Source organism: Chiloscyllium punctatum, chromosome 1, assembly GCF_047496795.1.
Source record: "Chiloscyllium punctatum isolate Juve2018m chromosome 1, sChiPun1.3, whole genome shotgun sequence".
Taxonomy (NCBI): Eukaryota; Metazoa; Chordata; class Chondrichthyes; order Orectolobiformes; family Hemiscylliidae; genus Chiloscyllium; species Chiloscyllium punctatum.
In genome coordinates, this window is record NC_092739.1 from 110,851,494 (window position 1) to 110,877,140 (window position 25,647).

General features: G+C 40.6%; 1 protein-coding gene across 1 annotated transcript in view; it reads left to right on the top strand.

Moving 5' to 3' along the window:
• npr2 (natriuretic peptide receptor 2) overlaps positions 1–25,647 on the top strand; it is a 183,308-nt gene that overhangs the window by 47,737 nt on the left and 109,924 nt on the right. Inside the window, exon 5 of the mRNA XM_072572008.1 lies at positions 20,182–20,276. Coding sequence (XP_072428109.1) covers positions 20,182–20,276 — 95 coding nt within the window. The remainder of the gene's footprint in view (positions 1–20,181; positions 20,277–25,647) is intronic.

Sequence of the window (25,647 nt, forward strand, 5' to 3'; positions counted from 1 at the left end):
TCTTCCACTAGCATGCAGAGACCAGCTTAAACCAATGTTTAACTGTTCTTCTGTATTCTTGAAAGGAAAGACATGAACATGTCTCCCACCCAAACTGCTATCCTTTCTCCGGTCATGTACACAGTCTGAGATGACTCCCAGGAGATGGCAGTTCAGTGAGTTGTGCATTTTCCCCTTTTAAGTGTATCCCTTTGAAACTTTCTTGTCACCTCATCAGGTGTGATGTTCCACTGCCTGTCTGGAGATGGCCACTAAATTTAAATGTGCAAGCATCTTTTGTTTTTATGTCACTTAAAAATAAGAAGAGTAATTAAAGTTCATTATGATTAGATTAGATTACATTACATTACAGTGTGGAAACAGGCCCTTCTGTCACCACAGAATTCTAAAGTTACAGCTTGCTTTCTCAAAAACCTGAAGTTTTGGTTTCTTGCTCAGTTAAGAAGCTACCTGAAAAGTAGAGGTTTTGAAGCCAAAGTCAGTGCAGGTAGTAGCTTGGTAAAAACAATGACTGCAGATGCTGGAAACCAGATTCTGGATTAGTGGTGCTGGGAGAGCGCACCCTCCTCTAGCTTATCTCTCCACGCTTCAGGCTCACTGCCTTTATTCCTGATGAAGGGCTTTTGCCTGAAACGTCAATTTCGAAGCTACTTGGATGCTGCCTGATCTGCTGTGCTCTTCCAGCACCACTAATCCAGAAGCAGGTAGTAGCTTGCACTTGCTTCCCATTCCATTCCTTTAGTGGATCCATTATAGAACCTACATCAGATTCACTCCAGTGATTCAAAAAGGTTACTAAGTTGCTGTGGGCAATTGGAGGTGTCAGCAAGTGTTGGCTGTGCCTGTGACATCTCTATCCTGGGAATAAACGAAGGCATTGTCAGAGAAAGGAGATATACTTTCCGTCAGTTGGAATTACATTCGACACAACTGCTGGATAAAGGAACATAACATTCCAAATCATGACACCACACAATCTCAGATGATCATGTTAAATTTGTCTTGCCTGCATCTGTATAGTCTTTATAATTAACAGCCACTTGGATAGCATGATGCAAATCAATCCCACTATTCCTGGAATCATACAAAAGGTCAAAGTTATTTTTACCTGACTTTCAGAATAAAGTTGATAAAAGGCACACAGCAGGCTTCTGTACAAAACAAGAATTGTTATTTATTACAATTAGATTACAACTAGAAGTAAACTGATATAAATCATTATCATATTACAGTACTAACTAAAAGTCTAAATTCTTTATAAGCACACACACACACACAATAATTGATGGAGGTATGAAAATACTGGAAAGGCTGTTCCATGGTTTTTGTTTCGCAGTTCTGAAGCTGAGATGAACATTCTTTGGTTAGCCAGAGCCTTTGTGTTCAGTTATCTTTGTGTGTAAGCTGTCACTGGTTTGAAAAGAGTGCAGAGCAGTTAATTCAGTTGGAAAGTGTTTCTGGTTTATCTCTTCAAAAGTTGCACATCACAGCAACTGCTGCAGGAAAGGTAACTGGTTTTCTTCAAGTTTAAACTCAGCTTTTATGGCAAAGGACAGGCAGTTTTGCTGAGATAACAACAGCAGAAACTTCTGTGTCTTTCTCTGTCTATGTGTCTTTGTCTTTGTAATTTGCTTCCAGTTTCAACATGTTCAGTTAGCTGAGAGCTAATCCGCTTCATTTGTAAACAACTCATTGGCTCCTGATCATTCAAACATTGTAAAAGCACACAGACACAAAAACAGAGTTCACAGTAGGTATCAAATGCCTTGCTGTGAAATTATGCAGCCATCCTGGTAAATCCTTGTTTTTAAAACTATTTCTTTCAGTCCACAGTTTCTGAAGACACAAAACAAAACAGCCTTATATGTATCCAAATGTCATTTATTTGTTATTTATCTGGTTGGTGACCCAGAGTAATGGTAGCATATAAAATTAAAACAGAAAAGCTGAAAAAGCTCAGCAGGTCTGGCAGCATCTATGGAAGGAGAAATGCAGTTGACATTTTAAGTCTAGTAAGGATTTTTCTTCAGAACAAAAGGTACATGGACAATGATGCTTTTTACCCTGTTGACAAATGGGCAGAGGAGTAAGTAGGACATAGAGCACAGAACAGTACAGTAGAGGAAGAGGCCCTTTGGCCCATCAAGCCTGTGGCAACCATGATATTATTCTAAACTAATCCCATCTGTCCATATCCCTCTATTATCTGCCTCTTCATGTGTCTGTCCAAATGCTATCATTACTGCTACAACCACTTCTCTGGCAGCATGTTCCAGGCACCTACCACCCTCTGTATAAAAAACCTTCCTCACACATCTCCTTTAAACTTTCCTGTCTCATCTTAAACCTATGCCACCTGGTAATTGACAATTCTCCCCCTGGGAAACAGATCCCAACTATCCAACTATTCTCCTCATAATTTTATATACTTCTATCAGGTCGCCTCTCAACCTCTGATGCTCTAATAAAAACTAGCCTAGTTTGTCCAACCTCCTTATAGCTAATACACCCAAATCCAGGCAACATCCTGGTAAACCTTCTTCAAACCTCTGCATCCTTCCCATAATGTGTGACCAGAACTGCACATAGTACTCCAAATATAGCCTGACCAAAGTCTTATTTTGCAACATGACATACCAACCTCTTTACTCAGTGCTCTCACCAATGAAGGCAAGCATGCCACATGCATTCTTTACCATCTTAACTACTTGTATTGCTGCTTTAGGGAGCTATGGACTTGGAGCCCAATATCCCTCCATATATTAAACTCCTAAGGGTACACTTATGACATACTCTTCTCTTACATTTGACCTCCCAATATGCATCACTCCACACTTATCTGGATAAAACTCCATCTGCTATTTCCTTGTCCAACTTTTCAGCTGATCTATATCCTGCTGCATTCTTTGCTACCCTTCCCCACTATCCAGAACTGCACTAATTTTCATGTCATTTGCAAACTTTACTAATCAGAATACTTACATTTTCATGTAATTAATTTTTTGTATTACAAACAACAGAAGTCGCAGCATTGATCCTTGCAGAACACCGCTCATCACAGATCTCTAGTCAGAAAAATGCCCACCCACAACTATCCTTTATCTTTTAAGACCATAAGACCATAAGACATAGGAGTGGAAGTAAGGCCATTCGGCCCATCGAGTCCACTCCGCCATTCAATCATGGCTGATGCGCATTTCAGCTCCACTTGCCAGCGTTCTCCCCGTAGCCCTTAATTCCTCTAGACAACAAGAACCTATCAATCTCGGCCTTGAAGACATTTAGCGTCCCGGCTTCCACTGCACTCCGTGGCAATGAATTCCACAGGCCCACCACTCTCTGGCTGAAGAAATGTCTCCGCATTTCCGTTCTGAAATGACCCCCTCTAATTCTAAGGCTGTGTCCACGGGTCCTAGTCTCCTCGCCTAACAGAAACAATTTTCTAGCATCCACCTTTTCAAAGCCATGTATTATTTTGTACGTCTCTATTAGATCTCCCCTTAATCTTCTAAACTCCAACGAATACAATCCCAGTATCCTCAGCCGTTCCTCATATGCTAGACCTGTCATTCCAGGGATCATCCGTGTGAATCTCCGCTGGACACGTTCCAGTGCCAGTATGTCCTTCCTGAGGTGTGGGGACCAAAACTGGACACAGTACTCCAAATGGGGCCTAACCAGAGCTTTATAAAGTCTTAGTAGTACATCTCTGCTTTTATATTCCAACCCTCTTGAGATAAGAGACAACATTGCATTCGCTTTCTTAATCACAGACTCAACCTGCATGTTTACCTTTAGAGAATCCTCGACTAGCACTCCCAGATCCCTTTGTGCTTTGGCTTTATTAAGTTTCTCACCATTTAGAAAGTAGTCCATTCCTATATTCTTTTTGCCAAAGTGCAAGACCTCGCACTTGCTCACGTTAAATTCCATCAGCCATTTCCTGGACCACTCTCCCAACCTGTCTAGATCCTTCTGTAGCCTCCCCACTTCCTCAGTACTACCTGCCTGTCTACCTAACTTTGTATCATCGGCAAACTTCGCTAGAATGCCCCCGGTTCCCTCATCCAAATCATTAATATATAATGCGAACAGCTGTGGCCCCAGCACCGAACCCTGCGGGACACCGCTCGTCACCGGCTGCCATTCTGAAAAAGAACCTTTTATCCCAACTCTCTGCCTTCTGTTAGATAGCCAATCCTCAATCCATCCCAGCAGCTCACCTCGAACACCATGGGCCCTCACCTTGCTCAGCAGTCTCCCGTGTGGCACCTTATCAAAGGCCTTTTGAAAGTCCAGATAGACCACATCCACTGGGTTCCCCTGGTCTAACCTACTTGTTACCTCTTCAAAAAATTCCAACAGGTTTGTCAGGCATGACCTCCCTTTACTAAATCCATGTTGACTTGTTCTAATCAGACTCTGCTCTTCCAAGAATTTAGAAACCTCATCCTTAATGATGGATTCTAGAATTTTACCAACAACCGAGGTTAAGCTGATTGGCCTATAATTTTCCATCTTTTGCCTTGATCCTTTCTTGAACAAGGGGGTTACTACAGCCATCTTCCAATCGTCCGGGACCTTTCCTGACTCCAGTGACTCTTGAAAGATCTCAACCAATGCCTCTGCTATTTCCTCAGCAACCTCTCTCAGAACTCTAGGGTGTATCCCATCGGGGCCAGGAGATTTATCAATTTTAAGACTTTTTAACTTTTCTAGCACTATCTCTTTCGTAATGGCAACCATACTCAACTCAGCCCCGTGACACCCTTTTATATCTAACTTGTCACCTCAGAATGGATGCCACATGATATATCTTCTGGATCATGAGAGACTTGGTCAACTGCTTTAGTAAAGTCCACGTAGACAACATTCACTGCCCTACCTTCATTAACCATTGGCATCACTTCCGAAAAAATCTCAATTACATTTGTGAGACAAGGCCTCTCCTGCAGAAAGCCTTGCTGACTGTCTCTAATAAGTCAATGGTTTTCCAAATGCAGGTAAATCCTGTCCCTAAGAATCTTCTCCAATAATTTCCCTTTCACTGATGTAAGGTTTGCTAGTTTATAATTTCCTGGATTATCCATATTACCCTTCTTAAACAAACAAACAACATTGGCTATTCTCCAGTCTTCTGGGACCTTACCTATGCATAAATATAATACAAAGATCTCTCAAGGTTCTAGCAGTCTCTTCCCTTGCCTGCTTCAGTTTCCTGGAATAGATCCCATCAGGGTTGGGGATGTATCTACCTGCATGTTTTTCAAAACCCCCAAAACCTCCTGCTTCTTAATATCAACAAGCTTTAGAGTATCGACATACCCCTCTCTAAACTTATCATCATCCATGATTTTCTCCTTACTCAAGACTAATGCAAAGTACTCATCAAGGACCACATCCATGTCCTCTGGTGCCCCACATAAATTCCCTCCTTGAGTAGATCTACTCTTTCCCTAGATACCTTCTTGTTCCTAGTATAGGTATAAGTTGCCTTAGGAATCTCCTTTGTCCTACTCGCCAAGGACATTTCGTGGCCCTTCTAGCTTTCCTAGTTTCATTTTTAATAAGTTATTTTCTGCTTCCTATACTTCTCAAAGGCTCTGTTTGATATCTAATTCTTAAACCTTTTACATATTAACTAAACTTACGACATGCCTCATCATCCCAGGTTCCCAAACCTTGCCATCCTTAATTTTCATCCTCACGGGAATATGTTTGTCCTGAAATCTGGTCAAGTGGCTCTTAAAGGAACTCCACATGTAAGGTGTGATGTACCCAGAGCAAAAGAAAAATACAGTGGTAATGGTAACGAAGGAGAAATTTGGCTTCACAAAAGATGTTGATAGTTGGTGTTAGTAATAGAAAATAAGTTAGTTCTGTTGAGAGCAAACTAATTTAAACAAGACTTTTGGGAGGAAGACTGGAAGGACAGTATTTATCCCCATCGCCATGCTGATTTTCTACATTAATTTCAGGTTTCCAGTATCCTTAGTACTTTAGTTTTATAGCATGATAGACCCAAGTCACAACTAAGTGGATACAGTTTCAGAAATGTAGTTAAGTGTTGAGCATAATGATGTTAAAAGTGCAAAAGCATGAACAAAGTTGAAAGGAGCTTGAGCCTGTGAGGTAACAGACTAGAGAACTAGACACCAAGGTTAAATTTGAAGTGAATAATAAAAAAAATTTGAAGCTGATGTATGAAAGCTGGGTTGCCGGTTGACGTTGGATGATAGATGAGTGGTGCTTTATGCAGAACAGGCAGGAAATTTCTGGATGGATTGGCATTTACAAAAGAAAGGTTAAAAAGTGCACTGAAACATTTTAATCTAGAGGTGAAAAAATGTGAATCATAATTCAACAGCACTTTACACAAGCTCGGTTTAGAAACAAGCAATGGTTTTGAATTAGAACCACGCAGATCTGGAGATATGGAGTCAGAATCCTGATATAGATGACATTATTTTGCTGTCTATGTTGTCAATAATGCCCTTACCTCTGTGCATACTGTGGGTTCAACTTCCACTCCAGGGACTGCAAACTGGGAGAGAAGGACTGAAAGTGGTTGGGGAAGAGGACTCAAAAGCTTTTTATGTTTTAAACCTTTCAATAAAAAAACAGTGTGTTAAAGGGACATTACTATTGTAGTGTACACTATCAGTTAGATATTTGCACACTGAAGCGTTTTATTTCATATGGGTTAATATTTATGCTATCCCATCTCAAAACATTTCACATACCTTGAATCGCCTGAAGTGCAGGTGATAGTGTTAGTGACAAACCAGCAATCCTTCAGCTGTGACCTCACCACTCTGTGGAAAGCCTGTTTATAATGGTGGCTTTTTGTGTATAGGTACATGAGAATTACTTTTACAGCCCTCGTTGCTGACTTGTGCCTATTATCAGTTTAAATATTATGGTCTCATGAAATCCATGCTTTCCTTGTGTGTTGTAGTTTCTTTAAGTTTAATGGGGCAATGATGATTTTTGAGAATATTATCCAATACAAAAGTAGGTGATGGTACAACAAGGCTGCATTGCCAAACAAATGAGTTAGTTAGAATTAAAAAGGACTCCTTGATAATCAAAAAGTAGCCCTTCAGAAAGTCTCAAGATGAGCCCTTAAGAAAAAATATTGTTTTGACCCTGTTCTCCAAGACACAAATTTAGACTACCATACCAGTGCAGTACTTAGGGAGTATTATGCTGTCAGAGATACTGTCTTTTAGAGAAATTGAATTGCAGCCAGCTTGATCGCTAAAGTAGATGTAAACGTTCCTGTGGAACTATTTCATCCCTCAATCAGCTGATAATTACATAGCTCCTTTAATGCAAGAAAATGTTTTAAGGCATTTCACAGGAATGTTGTAATTGATATTATGACACCGTACCCCAAACAAAATATTTTGTTAACTGACCAAAAGTTTGGTCAAGGAAGTGGATTTGAAAAAGTGCCTTGAAAAAGAACTGTGAGGTAGAGAAAAAAGGGGGAATTCCATAGTTTAGAGCCTACACAACTAAAAGCACGGACACCAGTGATAGAGCAATTGAAATCTAAGATGCTGAAAGGGGCAGAATTAGATAATTATAAGCATCTTGGAGGATTGTAGGGTGGAGGAGATTATAAAGATAGGGAGATGAAAGGCCTTAGAGGGATTTGAAACAAGAATAGATTCCCAATAAAAATTATTACCTGATTGCTAAATAGTTCATGTATATAAAAACCCAGATTTAGCATTGACCTGTGTTAGAGCTTGTTTGTGCAAATTGGCTACTGTGTTTCTGACATTACAGTAGTAACTACACTTCAGAAGAACCTTATCAGCTATATAGGTTTAGAAATTTGAAAATTCTAGGTTCCGAAATCTTAATTTATAACAGTGTTGCTTGACCTGAAAAGGTATCAACAACCAATATTTATGAATTAAGGAGAATTTTATAAATACTTAACAAGCCATGAAGACAATGTGGAGTTTTATGCTCTTTTAAAGCCCAGGTTTCCCTAAACTTTGCTGACACAGGCAATACCTTTCTTCCATCTCTGAAATTGTGCCATTATGAACTGTCTTAGAAACATTACTAAGTTCTAACTCCTGTTTTTGATGGTTTGCATGTGTTTGACACTGACAAATGAATCTTGAATTGCATCTAAAAACAAAAATAAAGAACTGCAGATGCTGAAAATCCGAAACAAAAACAGAAATTGCCAAAGAAACTCAGCAGGTCTGGCAGTATCTGTGGAGAGAAAGCAAAGTTAATGTTTTGTGTCAAGTGATCCTTCTTCATAACTGAAGAACATTGGATCTGAAATGTTAACCCTGCTTTCTCTCCACAGATGTTGCCAGGCCTGCTGAGTTTCTACAACAATTTCTGTTTTTTTGTTTCTTCAATTGCACCTACCATAATTAAGATAGACACAATTGCTAGCAGATTGTTCAACACAATTACGTCATTTAAGAAAAGTTTCTAGTAGCCATCCCCAGTTAATTGCCTGACTAGCAGAAATTCAGTGTCTCAGGACATTCTGTATTCCTAAAATGTTCACAATAAAAGCAGGCCTTTCATATTTATCTGAATATCATTTTCTAGGATGTTGCCTGGTACGGAAGGAATGTCTTACGAGGAAAGGCTGAGGTCCTTGAGGCTGTTCTTGTTAGAGAGAAGAAGGTTGAGAGGTGACTTAATAGAGACATCCAAGATAATCAGAGGGTTAGATAGGGTGAACAGGGAGACCCTTTTTCCAAGTATGGGGACGGCAACCACGAGGGGACACAACTTTAAAGTGAGGGGAGATAGGTATAAGACAGATGTCAGAGGTAGTTTCTTTACTCAGAGAGTAGTAAGGGTATGGAATTCTTTGCCTGCATTGGTAGTAGATTTGCCAAGTTTAAGTGCATTTAAGTCATCATTGGACAGGCAAATGGATGTACATGGAATAGTGTAGGTGGGATGGGCTTCAGATTAGTATGACAGGGCGGTGCAACATCGAGGGCCGAAGGGCCTGTACTGTGCTGTAATGTTCTATGTTCTATATTCTATGTTTGTTTATCTAAGTGCTTCATGACAATTGAGGAGATTAACTACGGGATATGTAACATGTACTGCATGCACATGTAATTGTACTGCAGAATTCCTGATATAAGAGACCAAATAAAGATATTGCTGTAGAATCAACATAATATTTGATACATTGGCAATTTAGGTCATTGGTAACCCTTTTACCACTGACTCAGAAAGTAGTGTAATCCTGCAATTCAATGTACTCAACTACATGATTTTGGCTGACACTTTATTATGCTATTTAGAGTGTGCAACCTTGTGAGAGATTTTGACTTAATGTTATAGAGGCAATTTTGGCTTCGACCGAGATTACTCAGTCCATCAAATCCATGTAAAACTGGACTCAGATTGTTCACTTAGGCAGATGTAAAAGATCTTGTGACATTGTTTAAAGAGGTCTGAGGAGCCTTGGTGTCCGGTGTGGGAACAGCAGTCAGCCTTCATTCATTTAGGTCATGTATGATCCTGATACCCTTTTATGCGTTGTCAATTTTTATACAATAGTACTCTTACCAAAGAAGATTTTTTTCAGTTCCACTCTCAAATCCGCAATCTTTTGGTGATCAATTTCCACATTTCTACTATAATTTGTGGAAAAGATATCTCCAGATTTCTTCTGAAACTTAAAATTATGTCATCTTGCTCTGGATACCCTTACCAATTTATCTGGATCTAGGCTGTCAGATTTCTTTGTCACTTTAACACCTAGATTAAATCACTCCTCAAACTTTTAAACTCAATAGAATGCTAATAGGCTTATACAACCATTGCCATTATTTCACCACCTAGGACCTGACAATGTCCTGATTGGGAACTTGCTCAGTCAGCTAGATGGTAGTATGATGGATTAAACTAATGCAAATGGCTCATTGTCTAACTTCCATTCCAGCTGAGAAAGAGTAGGTCCTGTTGCCTTGTCTAACTTGTAACAAAACGTCAGAGCACTTTTATGTGGTTTAGTGAATCATCACTAAAGAGCTGTCTCCAGACAGAGAACAGATGAAGATAATCTTCTGATAACAACAACAATGCTGGAAATTGGCATGATGGCTAAACAGATTGAAACCAGGTGGAGGTTTGGATTATCTGGAAATCAGTAGAAATGTTTTAAGTTGCTTTGTAATGTGGGTGACATGACAAAAATCTGCTGAGAGTTCAGTCACAGTTTTAAGACAGATGCCATAGCTCTACCCCAAATCTACTGAAGACTGGATCTTCAGAAGTTTATTTTCGTGAACTTGCAAAATTTGATCAGAGTAATGGAAGGATGACATCTCAGGCGTAATCCTGATATAACTGCCAGCTCCGTCTTCTAAGAATTTTCTAGGACAATCTAGTTTAATCCCTTAAGAAAAATTATAATTGTGTTCTGTTTTTGGAAACTCTTATAGTTTATTTTATAATAAATTGACATTGGAAATATGCAAGCAATAAAATTTGCAGATGTGGTTTAAAAGGATGATATACATCTTTTAGAAAAAATGTGAAAGATTCCCGCTGTTCAGAGATTACAGATCTACGTTTTAAAAACATTGGGATTTAAATGAATTGCAAAATGTGCAGAGATACAATAATAGGTTGAAATACTAAAATTTAGATAGAATTTTGCTACATTCTGAAAAGTTTTGCTTTATTAATTCGGAGCTACCCATTTATGGATGTTGGCACCCTTACAATAAACACTTACAATGCGCAAATTGTTCAACAGAATGTCAGAGTCTAATTTCATGAAAACCTACATTGTTGCTCTGAGATTGCTGGATCTGAAAGGGAAGAAAAACATGATTGCAATTTGTGTTGTAGCTTAGTGCAAAGTTGGCAGAATTCGTCTGAAGTGCATTGCAGTGCTTTAATGGGAATACAGCAAGAATCATCACAGGTTTATATATAGTTACTAAATGGGTTTGGAAAATCTTCTGTGACATTGCATATAGAATCTGCTATTTCAAGTGCAATTATGGTATTTAGCTGGCTCGTTGGTTTATTCTTTGTGGTCAGAGCACAATGTATCTCTTTTACCTGAACAAGCAAGTGCAGGTTATTTGAGTTCCTTGTGAGCTCCTGACATTGTGATCAAAGTTTATAATATATTCTTATTTGGAAACATAAGTTGTAAAGTGGAAGGACCATACACACCTTTAAGGTTAGTTTGTATTTCTGATTTGTACCTATTAGGAATGGGTGGACATTGATTTTAGTTTCATTTTAGATTTGCTCTGTAATGAGGTTTTTGAGTCATAGAGCCAGAGAATCATAGGAGATGTACAGCATGGAAACAGACCCTTCGGTCCAACTCGTCCATACCAACCAGATAGCCTAACCTAACCTAGTCCCATTTGCCAGCATTTGGCCATATCCCTCTGAACCCTTCCTATTTATATACCAATCCAGATACCTTTCAAATGCTGAAATTGTACCAGCCTCCATCACTTCCTCTGGCAGTTCATTCCATACACGCATCACCCTCTGTGTGAAAACATTGTCCCTTAGATCCCTTTTATATCTTTCCTCTCTCATCTTAAACCTTTGGTTCTAGACTCCCCCAGCCCATGCCCGTCATGATTTTATAAAGCTCTATAAGGTCACCCCTCAGCCTCTGAAGCTCCAGGGAAAATAGCCCCAGCCTGTTCAGCCTCACCCCACAGCTCAAATCTCGCAACCCTGGCAACATCCTTGTAAATCTTTTCTGAACCCTTTCAAGTTTCACAACATCCTTCTGTAAGGAAGGAGACCAGAATTGCACACAATAATCAAAAAGTGGCCTAACCAATGTCCTGTACAGCCGCAACATGGCCTCCTAACTCCTATACTGAATACTCTGATCAATAAAAGAAAGCATACCAAACACCATCTTCACTATCATATCTACCTGTGACTCTACTTTCAAGGAACTATGAACCTACACTCCAAGGTCTCTTTGTTCAGCAACACTCCCCAGGACCTTCTTCTCATTAGATGTATAAGTCCTACTCTGCTTTGCTTTTCCAAAGTGCAGCACCTCACACTTATCTGAATTAAAATCCATCTGCCAGTCTTCGGCACATTGGCCCATCTGATCAAGATGCCATTGTAATCTGAGGTAACCTTCTTTGCTGTCCACTGCTCCTCCAATTTTGGTGTCATCTGCAAACTTACTAACTATACCTCTTAATGTTCACATCCAAATCATTTATACAAATGAGAAAAAGCAGTGGATCCTTTTGGCACTCCACTGGTCACAGGCCTCCAGTCTGAAAAGCAACCCTCCACCACTACCCTCTGTCTTCCACCTTTGAGCCAGTTCTGTAACCCAATGGCTAGTTCTCCCTCTATTCCATGAGATCTAACCTTACTAATCCCACGAGGAAGCTTGTCGAATGCCGTACTGAAATCAATATAGATCACATCTACTGCTCTGCCCTCACCAATCCTCTTTGTTACTTCCACAAAAAACTCAATCAAGTTCGTGAGACATGATTTCCCATGCACAAACCATGCTGGCTATCCCTAAGCAGTCCATGTCTTTTCAAATACATGGAAATCCTGTCCCTCAGGACTCCCTCAACAATTTGCCCATCACCAATGTCAGGCTGACCGGTCTATAGTTCCCTGGCTTTTCCTTACTACCTTTCTTAAATAGTGGCACCATATTAGCCAACCTCCAGTCTTCTGGCACCTATGACTATCGATGATACAAATATCTCAGCAAGGGGCCCAGCAATCACTTCCCTAACTTCCCACAGTGTTCTAGGGTACACTTGATCATGTCCTGGTGATTTATCCACTTTTATCTGTTTCAAGATATCCAGCACCTCCTCTGTAATGTGGATATTTTTCAAGATGTCAGCATTTATTTTCCCACATTCGATATCTTCCATGTCCTTCTCCACAGTAAACACTGATGCAAAATACTTGTTAAATATCTTGCCCATCTCCTGCGGCTCCATACATGGGCTGCCTTGCTGATCTTTGAGGGGCCCTGTTCTCTCCCTGGTTAGCCTTTTGTCCTTAATGTATTTATAAAATCCCTTTGGATTCTCCTGAACCTTATTTGCCAAAGCTATCTCAGGTCCCCTTTTCGCCCTCCTGACATCCCTCTTAAGTATACTCCAACTCCCTTTATACACTTTTAAGGATTCATTCAGTCTATCCTGTCTCTCCCTGACATATGCTTTCTTTTTTTTTTCTAAACCAAAACCCTCAATTTTTCTCGTCATCCAGATTTCCCTATACCTACCAGCCTTTCCTTTCACCCAAACAGGAATATACTGTCTCTGGACTCTCATTATCTCATTTCTGAAGGCTTCCCAACCGTCCCTTTACTATGAACATCTGCCCCCAGTCAATTTTTGAAATTTGCCTAATACCGTCAAAATTAGCCTTCGTCCAATTTAGAACTTCAACTTTTAGATCTGGCCTATCCTTTTCCATCATTATTTTAAATCTAATAGAATTATGGTCGCTGGCCCCAAAGTGCTTCCCCACTGACACCTCAGTCACCTGCCCTGCCTTATTTCCCAAGAGTAGGTCAAGTTTTGCATCTTCTCTAGTAGGTACATCCACATACTGAATCAGAAAATTTTCTTGTACACACTTAGCAAATTCCTCTCGATCTGAACCCTTAACATTATCGCTGTCACAGTCTATATTTGGAAAGTTCAAACACCCGACCATAACCTCCCTATTATTAACTGAAATCTCCTTACAAATTTGTTTCTCAATTTCCCTCTGACTATTAGGGTGTCTATTATACAATCCCAATGAGGTGAACATCCCTTTCTTATTTCTCAGTCCCACCCAAATAATTCCCTGGATGTATTCCCAGGAATATCCTCCCTAAGCACAGCCGTAATGTTATCCCTTATCAAAAACACTACTCCACCTTCTCCCTTGCCCCCCCCCCCCACCTCCATTTTCTATCATTCCTGTAGCATTTGTATCCTGGAATATTAAGCTGCCAGTCATGTCCATCCCTGAGCCACATTTTTGTAATTGCTGTGATATGCCTGTCCCATGTTACTAACCATGCCCTGAATTCCTCTGCCTTCCCTGTTAGACCTCTTGCATTCAAGTAAATGCAGTTTAATTTATCAGTCCTACCTTGTTCTCTGCTTTGTTCCTGCCTGCCCTGACTGTTTGACTTGCTCACTTTCCCAACATTACCAGTCTCAGATTGATCTGATTCCTCACTATCTCCCTGGGTCCCACTCAATACATGAGTATTGCAGAGGAAAGCAATATTGTTTAGAAGCTTGCTCTCAGTGTCCACCCATCTTCAAAATGCATGAATGGTACATTTAGAGTCATAGACTCATATCGCACAGAAACAGGCCCTTTGGCCCAACTCATCCATGCCAACCAGGTCTCTGAAACTGAACAAATCCCATTTGCCTGCATTTGGCCCATTTCCCTCTACGGAGGAATCTCAATTATCTGGCATTCAATTATCCAGAATTAAATTAACCAAACAAAATACTCCCCACCCGTGTCCTTTAGATAATCAAGGTTCCTCTGTAAATCGTTCCAAACCATGTAACTGTCCAAACGTCTTTTAAATGTTGTAATTGTATCTCCCTCTATTACTTCCTCTGGCAGCTCAATCCATATATACACTACCCACTGTGTGTTGCTCTCAGGTCCCTTTTAAGTGTTTCCCCTCTTACCTTCACCCTATACCCTCTAGATTTGGACTCCCCTTCCCTGGGGAGAAAACTTGGACTATTCACCTTATCTTTGCTCTTTATGATTTTATAAACCTCTATAAGATCACCTCTCAGCTGCCTATACTCTTGGGAAAAAAAATCCCAGCCGATCCAGTCTCTTCTTGTAACTCAAACGTCCAATCTTGATAACATCCTTATAAATCTTTTTTGCACCTTTTCCAGTTTAATAACATCCTTCCTACAGCAGGGCGACCAGAATTGTATGTGGTATTCCAAATGTGGCCTTACCGATGTCTTTTACAGCTGTAACATGATGTTCCATTTCTGTACTCAGTGCTCTGATCAAGGAAGGCAAGTATGCCAAATGCCTTCTTTACCACCCTGTCTACCTGTGACTCCACTTTCAAGGAACTATGCACCTGCCATGCTTTGTATTACCAAAATGCAACATCTCACATTTATCTAAATTAAATTCCATGTGCTATTCCTCAGTCCACTGGCCCACTTGATCACAATCCAATTGTACTGTTGAATAACCTTTTCACAGTCCACTATACCCCCAATTTTAGTGTCATTCACAAACTTGCTAACCATGCCTCCTATATTTTCATCCAAATCGTTTATATCAATGACAAACAACAGTGGACCCAACATCGATCCTTCGGTACACAGGTGGTCACAAGCCTCCAGTTTAAACAACTACCCTTTACCACCACCCTCCATCTCCTATTGTCAATTTCTAATTCCTATTGTCAATTGAAAATCTCCAATTTTGTATCCAATTGGCTAGCTCTCCCTGGATCCCACTTGATTGAACCTTACTAACCAGCACACCATGCAAAACCTTGCCAAACAGTGTTCCCTACTCCTGTCAGCCTTGCCCTTCAGTGAGTAACAATTTATGTTATATGAACAAAACGTGCTCATTATAAGTAATCTGACTCTTATCAGTTGAGGTGTGGTCATGAAGAATCCACTAGAGAACTATTGTGCCTCATGTTGTTGGTTAGTTCAAAACACGCACAATGCTTGGACATGTCTCTTTTTTTATGCGGAAGACAAAGCTTCACCATCCTCTCTTCTCAGCAATGCACAAGTTTCACAATGCTCGTCATTCCCTTGTTTAAATGCTAGATGTTAGAGTTGACGATTTGGCAACTACATTATTTAATGGTCGCTTACCTTTTCAAAATAAAGCCTTGTCATCACCCTTTGAATTAATAACAAATAATAACATATGGTACAGTGTTTTATTATGACGTGAAGTCAGCAACATGTTTTGTGCTTAATCCTGACTGGGTTCCCAACTCCATCCATGTTATGGTGATAGTGAGCCAAATTGTATAAATCATGATGCCTCCAAAATCTCCCCAGCTAAATGAAAATTGCTAAATGTCAAAATTCCCACAATGTGGTCAGTAATGTTGGGACATAAGTATGCAAGCTCCTGACTCACATTCATACAGCACTCTGATGAGCATTGCCAGTGCCATATTGGGAGTTTGAATCCCTGGTTTAAGTCCTGAATATAGTTTCTAAAGCCCCCTGCAATGCACCAAGATGGGACAGTCCAGGTCCACTCCATTCCCATTAATGGCACTTTGTTGCAGGGCATATAGCTTCTTGTGCACACAGAAACTTTTTCAATTTTTGTATCTTTCTCCTGATTTATCAAACCTTTTCCATGCAATACACAGAACATCAACTACGATTTCTATTCTCAGACCTCTCCCTAATACTTCATGCTGCCTGTTTCTGCTTCATTTTGGTCCACACTCAAATCTCAGTTGCACTGTTTATGGCTGCAAACGATTATCCATTCGACACTGAGATTTGCTTTACCTACCTCCCTTGTATTTTTCATGGTCCTAGAACGGCTGGTTTTAAACTTATTCCAACAATTCCTCATGCCCTTTCGCATTATAACTGAGTATGATCCCTCCAGCTCCATAGCTGATATTGTATCTCTGATCTCAAACCCCAGCATGACTCATTGCTTCATTATTTGTTTAGATTAGATTCCCTAAAGTATGGAAACTGGTCCTTCGGCCCAACAATTCCACACCGACCCTCCAAAGATTAACCGACCCAGACCCATTCCCCTACCCTATATTCACCCCTGACTAATGCACCTAACACTATGGGCAATTTAGCATGGCCAATTCACCTGACCTGCACATCTTTGGACTGTGGGAGGAATACGGAGCACCCAGAGCAATCCCACGCAGATGGGGAGAATGTGCAAACTCCACACAGATAGTAGCCTGAGAAGGGAATCAAACCCGGGTCCCTGGCGCTGTGTGGCAGCACTGCTAACCACTGAGCTACCCCTGCACTTGATCCATATCCTACTGTGCACCATATTTTAAGTGCACCACATACGATTCTGGCCGCCCTGCTGTAGGAAGGTGGCAATTAAACTGGAAAGCGTGCAAAAACGATTGACAAAGATGTTACCAAGACTGGAACACTTGAGTTACAGGGAGAGACTGAATCGGCTCGGACTTTTTCCCCAGGAGAATAGGCAGGTGATCTTATAGAGGTTTATAAAATCATAAGGAACAAATCTAAGAAGCTGCTACCCCAATAATATGGAAATAATAGAGTAAACTAAAAATTCAATCTGAACAAGGAAAGAAAATTGAAAATTATTGGAGCACAATGTGCTACTACAAATAAATTAATAATTTATTGGAGCAGGAGCATTCACAGAATCGATAAATCCATAAAGTGACTGGAAATAGCAAATTATAGAAAAATTATATAGCACTGAACATGATAAAATTAAGTGCAAAATTTGGTTGTGATTAATTAATAAATTTGTACACAAGTTGAAACACCAACTAATCAGTGAAATAAAGGAGCCATAAACAAAAACAAATTAATGAATACACACCAGCAGATATGTGAGAGGGTATGGGGATAACGCTGGAGATTGACACAAGGTCATAATGGAGGAGGAGAAAGTGAGGACTGTGGATGCTGGAGATCAGAGTCGAGAGAGTGGTGAAGGAAAAGCACAGCAGGTCAGGTAGCATCCGAGGAGCAGAAGAATCGACATTTCGGGCATCATCCCGAAATGTCAATCCTCCTGCTTCTTGGATCCTGCCTGCTCTTGGAAGGCTGTGCTTTACCAGCACCACAGTCTCGACATGGTCATAATGCTTGTTTACCAAGCTGATATAGGCATGAAGGGCTGAATGGCCTCCTGTTGCGCCATTTCAATTTTTGTGATTCTGGGAAATACAGCTGGATTGGGAGAGGATTGGATGACTGATGGGAGGAGAATAGAGGAACAAGCCACTAAATTAAAGGAACAACAGATACAGCACGAGAAATGGAATATCAGAAACTAGTGAACGCTAAATGCCATAGCACAGCAGATATACCATTAAATTGCATTATCAATGATAACAACAGACATTTCCTTCATATGTATAATCCCTTTTAACAACAGTCACTGAAGTTCATACTCCTACCTCAGAATGTTTCTCATGATTTGGAGTCATCAATCAAATTTTAAAATGACCAAGATTCAATTTTAAAAATGGAAGCCTATGAAATCAGTCATGAGTATTCGAGGAATTGGAATAATGAAGTGATGTCTAAAGTAGCCTACTACCAAGATTATGATTAACAAACACAAAAAGACTTTGATGAGCATAGGTTGAATTATAAGAAGGACATGGAGAAGAATAATTAGGAAGAAATTAAAATGAGGAAATATAGAATGAAAGGAAATGGCTTTTAAAAAGAGCTTGCAGGAAACAGTGCATTCTCAAAAAAAAGACCAAAGGGAAAACAAATGAGAAACAGGCACATTGATAAAACACATGGGGAACAGATCTTTAAAAAAAAACATACGAATCAACTTTTACAAAAAACAGCATTTAATAGGCATTTAACTAAAAGTGAAAGAAGCAGATCTTTAAGAATAGTCAAAGAGAAACATGATACATTGAAGGTTTAATAAACAAAATGATAAAAGTAAAACAGGGTTCAAAGAGGATTAGAAGAACAGATAAAATGAAATGAACTTGGAATGGGGCTTGGAAGAAATAATTGAGGAAAAAGAGTGAATCTTAGCTTTTTGAACAGCGATGCCTTTTCAATCATATAATGTTTTATCTTTCACTGCCTTAGCCGGTTTCTTCCCCTTTTCCTGTTGATAATATTTTATCACAATTTGTTTTTCACTCAGCCTTCTGCTTCAGTTCCAAGAAACTTCATTGCTGTTATTTTTGTCTTCAGCTTGGACTTTCCCCATTTCCTATAATATTAATTTAAATTCTTCTCACTGTTCTACTTATCGCCTCTGAGGTCCCAGAACTAACTCCAATGCCTCAAGAGTGTGCAATTTTCTTTTTCCTGCTGCATGAACCCTGAAGCCATACACATGCTTCACCAATCTTCCTCTGTTCAATCTCTCCAATGCCTTTCACAGGGACAAACCCAAGATGAACATTTTTCAAGTTTTATTTTTGAATCTGTTGCTCATTTCGTAAAATTTTATCTGCAAACCCTCCTATATACTCCGAGTTATCTGTTTGCTCCAGCATGGACTATGACTTTTGTCTGCTCTTCTTCACATACTCAAATTCTTTTTCCACTTAAATCATTTAGGGGTGGCATGGTGGCTCAGTGGTTTGCACTGTTGCCTCACAGCACCATGGACCCAGGTTCCATCCCAGCCTCGGGGGACTGTCAGTGTGGAGTTTGCACATTCTCCCCATGTCTGCACAGGTGCTCAGGTTTCCTCCCACAATTCACAAATGTGCAAGTCAGGTGACTTGGCCATGCTAAACTGCCCATAGGGTAGGGGAATTGGTCTGGGTGGGTTACTCTTCAGAGAGTCGGTGGGGACTTGCTGGGCCAAAGGGCCTGTTTTCATACAGTATGCAATCTAATCTAAAAATAACATCTTTCACACTGGAACAAGTGAGACTACATAATAGTGGGAACTCATCTACAGCTACATGTTTGGGGAGACATTTTTGGAGCCAGGAAGAGCAACTGAAGTTCTGGCCTTTGTGTTTTACAAGTTGGCCATTAAACTAATTCAAGGAAATTGTTTTTTGGCTAGTATTGTGATTAGAAAGCTTCGCTAAAGGAAAGCCTAAACTTTTTTTTTAATGACACTAAGTGACCATCTCATTCTTTTTCTGTTCCTAAAAGGAAAACATAAAGAAAAATTATAACACTTACATATTTTTGCATCCCTTCATTCTTCTTCCCATTAAGATGACCTTGTGGGAATGCCAATTTGCTAACCAAGTGTGGTCTGTACTCTGCCTAATATAAACAGCCAAAGCAACATGGTATTTCATTTGATCAGCCAATCTATGCTTGCTAAATCTAAAGCAAATGTTACATGTGCTTGGAATCAGCATCTGGTGCAAAATGGAATAATGATTGGTGTTTTTTTCATGTGTTTTGTTTAATTTTCCATCTTTTTTATGTCTCTAATTTATCATAGGAGTTACTGGATTAGTGAGCATTGATAAAAATGGTGATCGAGACATCGACTTTAGTCTGTGGGACATGACCAACATAGAAACTGGGGAATATAAGGTTAGTGTTTTGCAGTATTTTTGTGTCAGATGTGTAAATATTTGTTTCTCAAGTGTGGCTTGGATAAACTGAAACAACAGTGATGCTCTCTTGTTTCCAATGCACGCTCCCCAGAGTACATGTGGAATTACTGAATATATGTTCAAATATATTTAAATGGAAAAATCTCTGTTACCATGGCTACAATAAACCTGTTCGTTATTTAGCGAGAAGTGTTCAGCTGGAAGAATAGTTTCTCACAGTGGCCCAATTAAATAGAAATTAAATATGAAGATAGGATGTGGGGTGTAGACCAAAACATATTAGAATATTAGGGAACTATTTTCTCCTGATAGGACGTAACCCTATCCAGAAATGTTTCCTGCCCAATATAATGAGCATTGACTTTACCATCATTCTCAAGTTCAGCTTCATTCAGATAATTTAGGTGAGCTACTGGCAAATTGGAAATGATTCAGATTGGGGATTTACTTGCTAAGAAGTGGGAGGCATTGAACAGTTGCAAGATTTAAAATTCTAATATAACTTAAATTGCCAAGTGTCACTACAGCTGTGCAAAGCTCACTTGGTGATTGTACTGAAACATGTATAATCCTGAAGGGGCTTCGCAGGATGGGCACCAAGAGGAAGTTCCATCTAGTGTGGGAACTAGAAAGAAAGGATACATTTTAGGACCAAAACATATTAGATGAGGAGATGAGGAATGCTTATATTTTCTAAAAGGGCTGTTTATCTGCGGGATACACTTCCCCCAGGAGGATGTAAGGGCTGAATCATTGAATTTACTCAAGGCTGAGCTTAGACAAACCTTTGTCAGAAAAAGGCATCAATGTTTAATGCAGGGTGGGTAGGTTAACTGGAAGGTGGAGTTGAGATCACCATCTTATCAGCCATGATGTTGTTGAGTGCTGTAGCAGGCTAAAAATGTTGAATGACATACACCTGCTCTTAAGTTGAATCTTCCTATATTATTATCGTCCAGATATCACTGATGTCCATCATAGATTCATATGTTAGGAGTTGGCCACAGATGTCTGGATGGAGAGGGAAATCCTTTCAAACTTGCTGAGACAGGGGCTCAAAGAGAGCTGCTGAGAGATATTGAAGAAGATGACCTGTGCCGTTGTATTTAGAATGTAACCCCTTTGTATTGGAAGACCGCATATAGACCTTAGTAAGTGGGAACATTTTTGCCTGTGAACATTATTGGGTTAACTGGGCACCAATAGAATAGGACAGAATTTCCCTCACCCTTGAAGGTCATGGGTGATGGCACAGGCTATGGGAAAACATGGTCAAAATGGAAAAATTTGAATTTCAATGGCAAGAATAAAACGTTTGACTTTCCACCTATGGTTTTGACTGCGAGACTAGAAAAGTGTTGTTGCGATGGTTTTCACTTAACTTGGCAGGGGTGTGGGAACCATAATAAAGCTTCCACATCCTTTCTATAATGAGCTGACCAGAACTGAACGAATATTCCAAGTGTGGTCTAACCAGGGCTCTATAGAGCTGCAGCATAACCTCGCAGCTCTTAAATTCAATCCCCCACTAATGAAAGCTAATACACCACACGCCTTCTTAATAACCCTATCATCCTGGGTGGTAGGTTTGAGGGATCTATGGGCAATGACCCCAAGATCACTTTGTTCCTTCACACTACCAAGAATTCTGCATTCAAATTTGACCTTCCAAAATGAATCACTTCACACTTTTCCAAGTTGAACTCCACCTGCCACTTATCAGCCCAGGTCTGTATCCTGTCAATGTCACGTTGCAACCTACAACAGCACTATCCACTACTCACTCGACCTTCATGGAATCAACAAACTTACTAACCCATTCTTCGAACTTCTTCATCCAAGTCATTTATAAAAATCACAAAAAGCAGAGGTCCCAGAACAGATCTCTGCAGAACACCACTGCTCACTGAGTTCCAGGCTGAATACTTTCCATCTACTATCATCCTCTGTCTTCTATGGGCCAACCGATCCTATATCCAGGCAGCCAAATTTCCCTGTTTCCCATGCTTCCTTACTTTCTGAATGAGCCCACCATAGGGAACCTTGTCAAATGCCTTGCTAAGATCCCTGTACACCACATCCACTGCTGTACTGTTATCAACATGTTTTGTCACATCCTCAAAGAATTCAGTAAGTTTGAGAGTTAAGACCTGCTACTCACAAAGTCATGCTGATCATCTCTAAGCAAACTATGGTTTTCTAAGTAATCAAAAATCCTGTCTCTCAGAATCCTCTCCAATAATTTGCCTACCACAGACATAAGACTGACTGGTCTGTAATTCCCAGGATTATCCCTATTCCCTTTATTGAACAAGGGAATAATGTTCTCCACCCTCAAATCATTTGGTACTACTAAAGTGGACAGTGAGGATGCAAAGACCATCATCGCCAAAGGCGCAGCAATCTCTTCCCTTGCTTCCTGTAGTAACCTTGGGTATATCCCATCTGAACCAGGGGACTTATCTATCCTTATGTTTTTCAAACATTTCAGCACATCCTGCTTCTTAACATCAATCTAGTCGAGCATATCAACCAGTTTCATGCTCTTCTTACAAACAACAAGGTCCCTCTCAGTAGTGAATACTGAAGCAAAGTATTCATTAAGGACCACCCCTACCTCCTCTGACTCCAGGCACAAGTTCCCTCCACTATCCCTGATTGGCCTTACCCGCATCTGGCCATCCTATTGTTCCTTATATAAGTGTAGAATGCCTTAGAGGTTTCCTTCATCCTAACTGCTAAAGCTTTTTCAAGCCCCCTTCTAGTCTGCCTAAGTCATAGAGTCATAGAGATGTACAGCATAGAATTCTTCAGTTCCTTTCAGGTTACCTTGTAACCCTGTAGAGCCTTGTCTGAACTTTGCCTCCTCAACCTTAAATAAGCTTCCTTTTTCTTCTTAACTAGATGTTCCACGTCCCTTGTCACCCAAGGTTCCTTCACCCTACCATCCCTTCCTTGCCTCAGTGGGACAAGTGTATCCTACACTATCAGCGGGTGCTCCCTAAACAATCTCCACATTTCTATCTTGCATTTTCCTGAGAACATCTGTTCCCAATTTAGGCGCCCCAGTTCCTGCCTAATAACATTGCAATTCTCCATCCCCCAATTAAATACTCTCCCATACCATCTGCTCCTATCTGCTCCTCTTACCTCTTCCTTTTGGAAGGTCAAATTTGAGTGCAGAATTCTTGATAGTGTGGAGGAACAGAGTGATCTTGGGGTTCTTGTCCATAGATCCCTCAAACCTACCTCCCAAGTTGATAGTAAAGGCCAGGGTGTTATGATCACTATCACCAAAATTCTTTCCCACTGAGAAATCTGACACCTGGCCTGGTTAGTTGCTAAGCACCGTATCCAATATGCCCTCCTCTCTAATCGGCCTATCTACGTATTGAGTCACGAATCCTTCCTGGACACACCTGACAAAATCTGCTCTATCCAAACTATTTGAACTAAGGAGGTTCCAATCACTATTAGGGAAGTTAAAGTCACCTATGACAACAACCCTGTTGCTTCTGCATCTTTCCAGAATCTGCCTCCCAATCTGCTCCTCTGTGTCTCTATTGCTATGGTGGGGAGGCTGTAGATAACTCCCAATACAGTGACCACTCCTCTCCTGTTTCTGCCTTCCACCCATACTGATTCTGTAAACGAGCCCTCCTCAATGATAATCTGTGATACAATCCCTGATTAGCAATGGCACCCCCTCATCTCTTTTACCTCCCCCCATTCCTTTTGAAATATCTAAACCCTGGAACATCCAACAACCATTCCTGCCCTTGTAGTGTCCAAATCTCTGTAATGGCCACATGTCATAGTTCCAAGTACTGATCCATGCTCCAAGTTCATCATCCTTATTCCTGATGCTTCTTGTGTTAAAATAGGCACACTTCAACCCATCACACTGACTGCAACCTTGCCCTGTCAACTGTCTATCCTTCCTCACAGACTCTTTGCATGCTGTATCTGGCTGTTCACGAGCTACTGTATCCTCAGATCCATAGCTCCAGTTCCCCTCCCCTGTCAAACTAGTTTAAATCCTTCCAAAGAGCTCTAACAAACCTCCTGCCCAGGATATTGGTGTCCCTCCAGTTCAGATGCAACCTGTCCTTCTTGTACAGGTCTCACCCTCCCCAGAAGCTATCCCAATGATCCACATATCTGAAGCCCTCCCTCCTACATCAGCCAGGCAGCCATGTGTTCATCTACACTTGTTCTCTGTTCCTAGCCTCACTAGCACATGGCACCGGTAGTAACCCTGAGATTAGTACTCTGCTTGTCCTGCCTTTTAGCTTCCAACCTCACTCCCTATATTCACTTTCCAGGTCATCATCCCTTTTCCTAGCTATGTCATTGGTACCAATGTGTACCATGACTTCTGGCTGCTCTCCCTCCCCTTTAAGAATCCTGTAGACTTGACCCAAGACATCCCTGACCCTGGCACTCAGGAGGCAATATAACATCCAGGAGTTGAAATCTTACTTGCTAATTTTCTACCCAGAACCCTTTATTCTGATTGCAGGACTACAACGCTGTACCTACCTAAGTCATTTGGTACCAATGTGGATAGTGACTTCTGGCTGTTCATTCTCCCCTATAGCGAGTCCGTGACATTGTTGACCCTGGCACCATGGTGTCAACACACCAACCTGAAGTCACATCTCTGGCCACAGAATTGTCTCTGTTTCTTTAACAAATAAATTCCTTGTCACTATATCCTTTCTTCTTTGCTCCTGTCGAGCCACGTTGCTTTGGAGTGGGACCCTGGAGGACTCCTGCACTCCTGTTTTTCCTGGACTGCCTAGTGGTCACCCATTCCCTCTCTGAGTCCAGGCCTTTAACCTATGGCGTGATTACCTCTCTGAATATGTTATTGAGATAACTCTCAGCCTGACTGTTATGCCACAGTGGATCCTGCCACCACTTGAGCTCTGAAACCCAGAGCTCAAATTTCTGCCATCAGCAGCCCTTCCTGCCCATGTAGTTGTCCAGGAAACCATGAAGGTCTAATGGCTTCCCACATACTACAGATCACATATTCAACTCGACCAAGCTGCACTTCCCTGTCTTAACTTTACTTCCTGCTCACTTTATTCAGCTTTGAATTATTTATGTTGTTTTATTATATTGGCCCTGACTTTCCCTTCTTCCTGGTGTTTCTCAGTTAAATCCAAGTGTAGCGCATTCTTTAAAAATAATGGTGTTCTAATTCATTGCAATGTAAAGAGGCCCAAATGACTTGGTTCTTACTCACTAATAAAGATATGAAAATAGTGTAGAAGAAAATGCACCTGCTCCCCTCCCTTTACCAAACTCTGTACACACACATGCTTTATTGGAAGCACTTC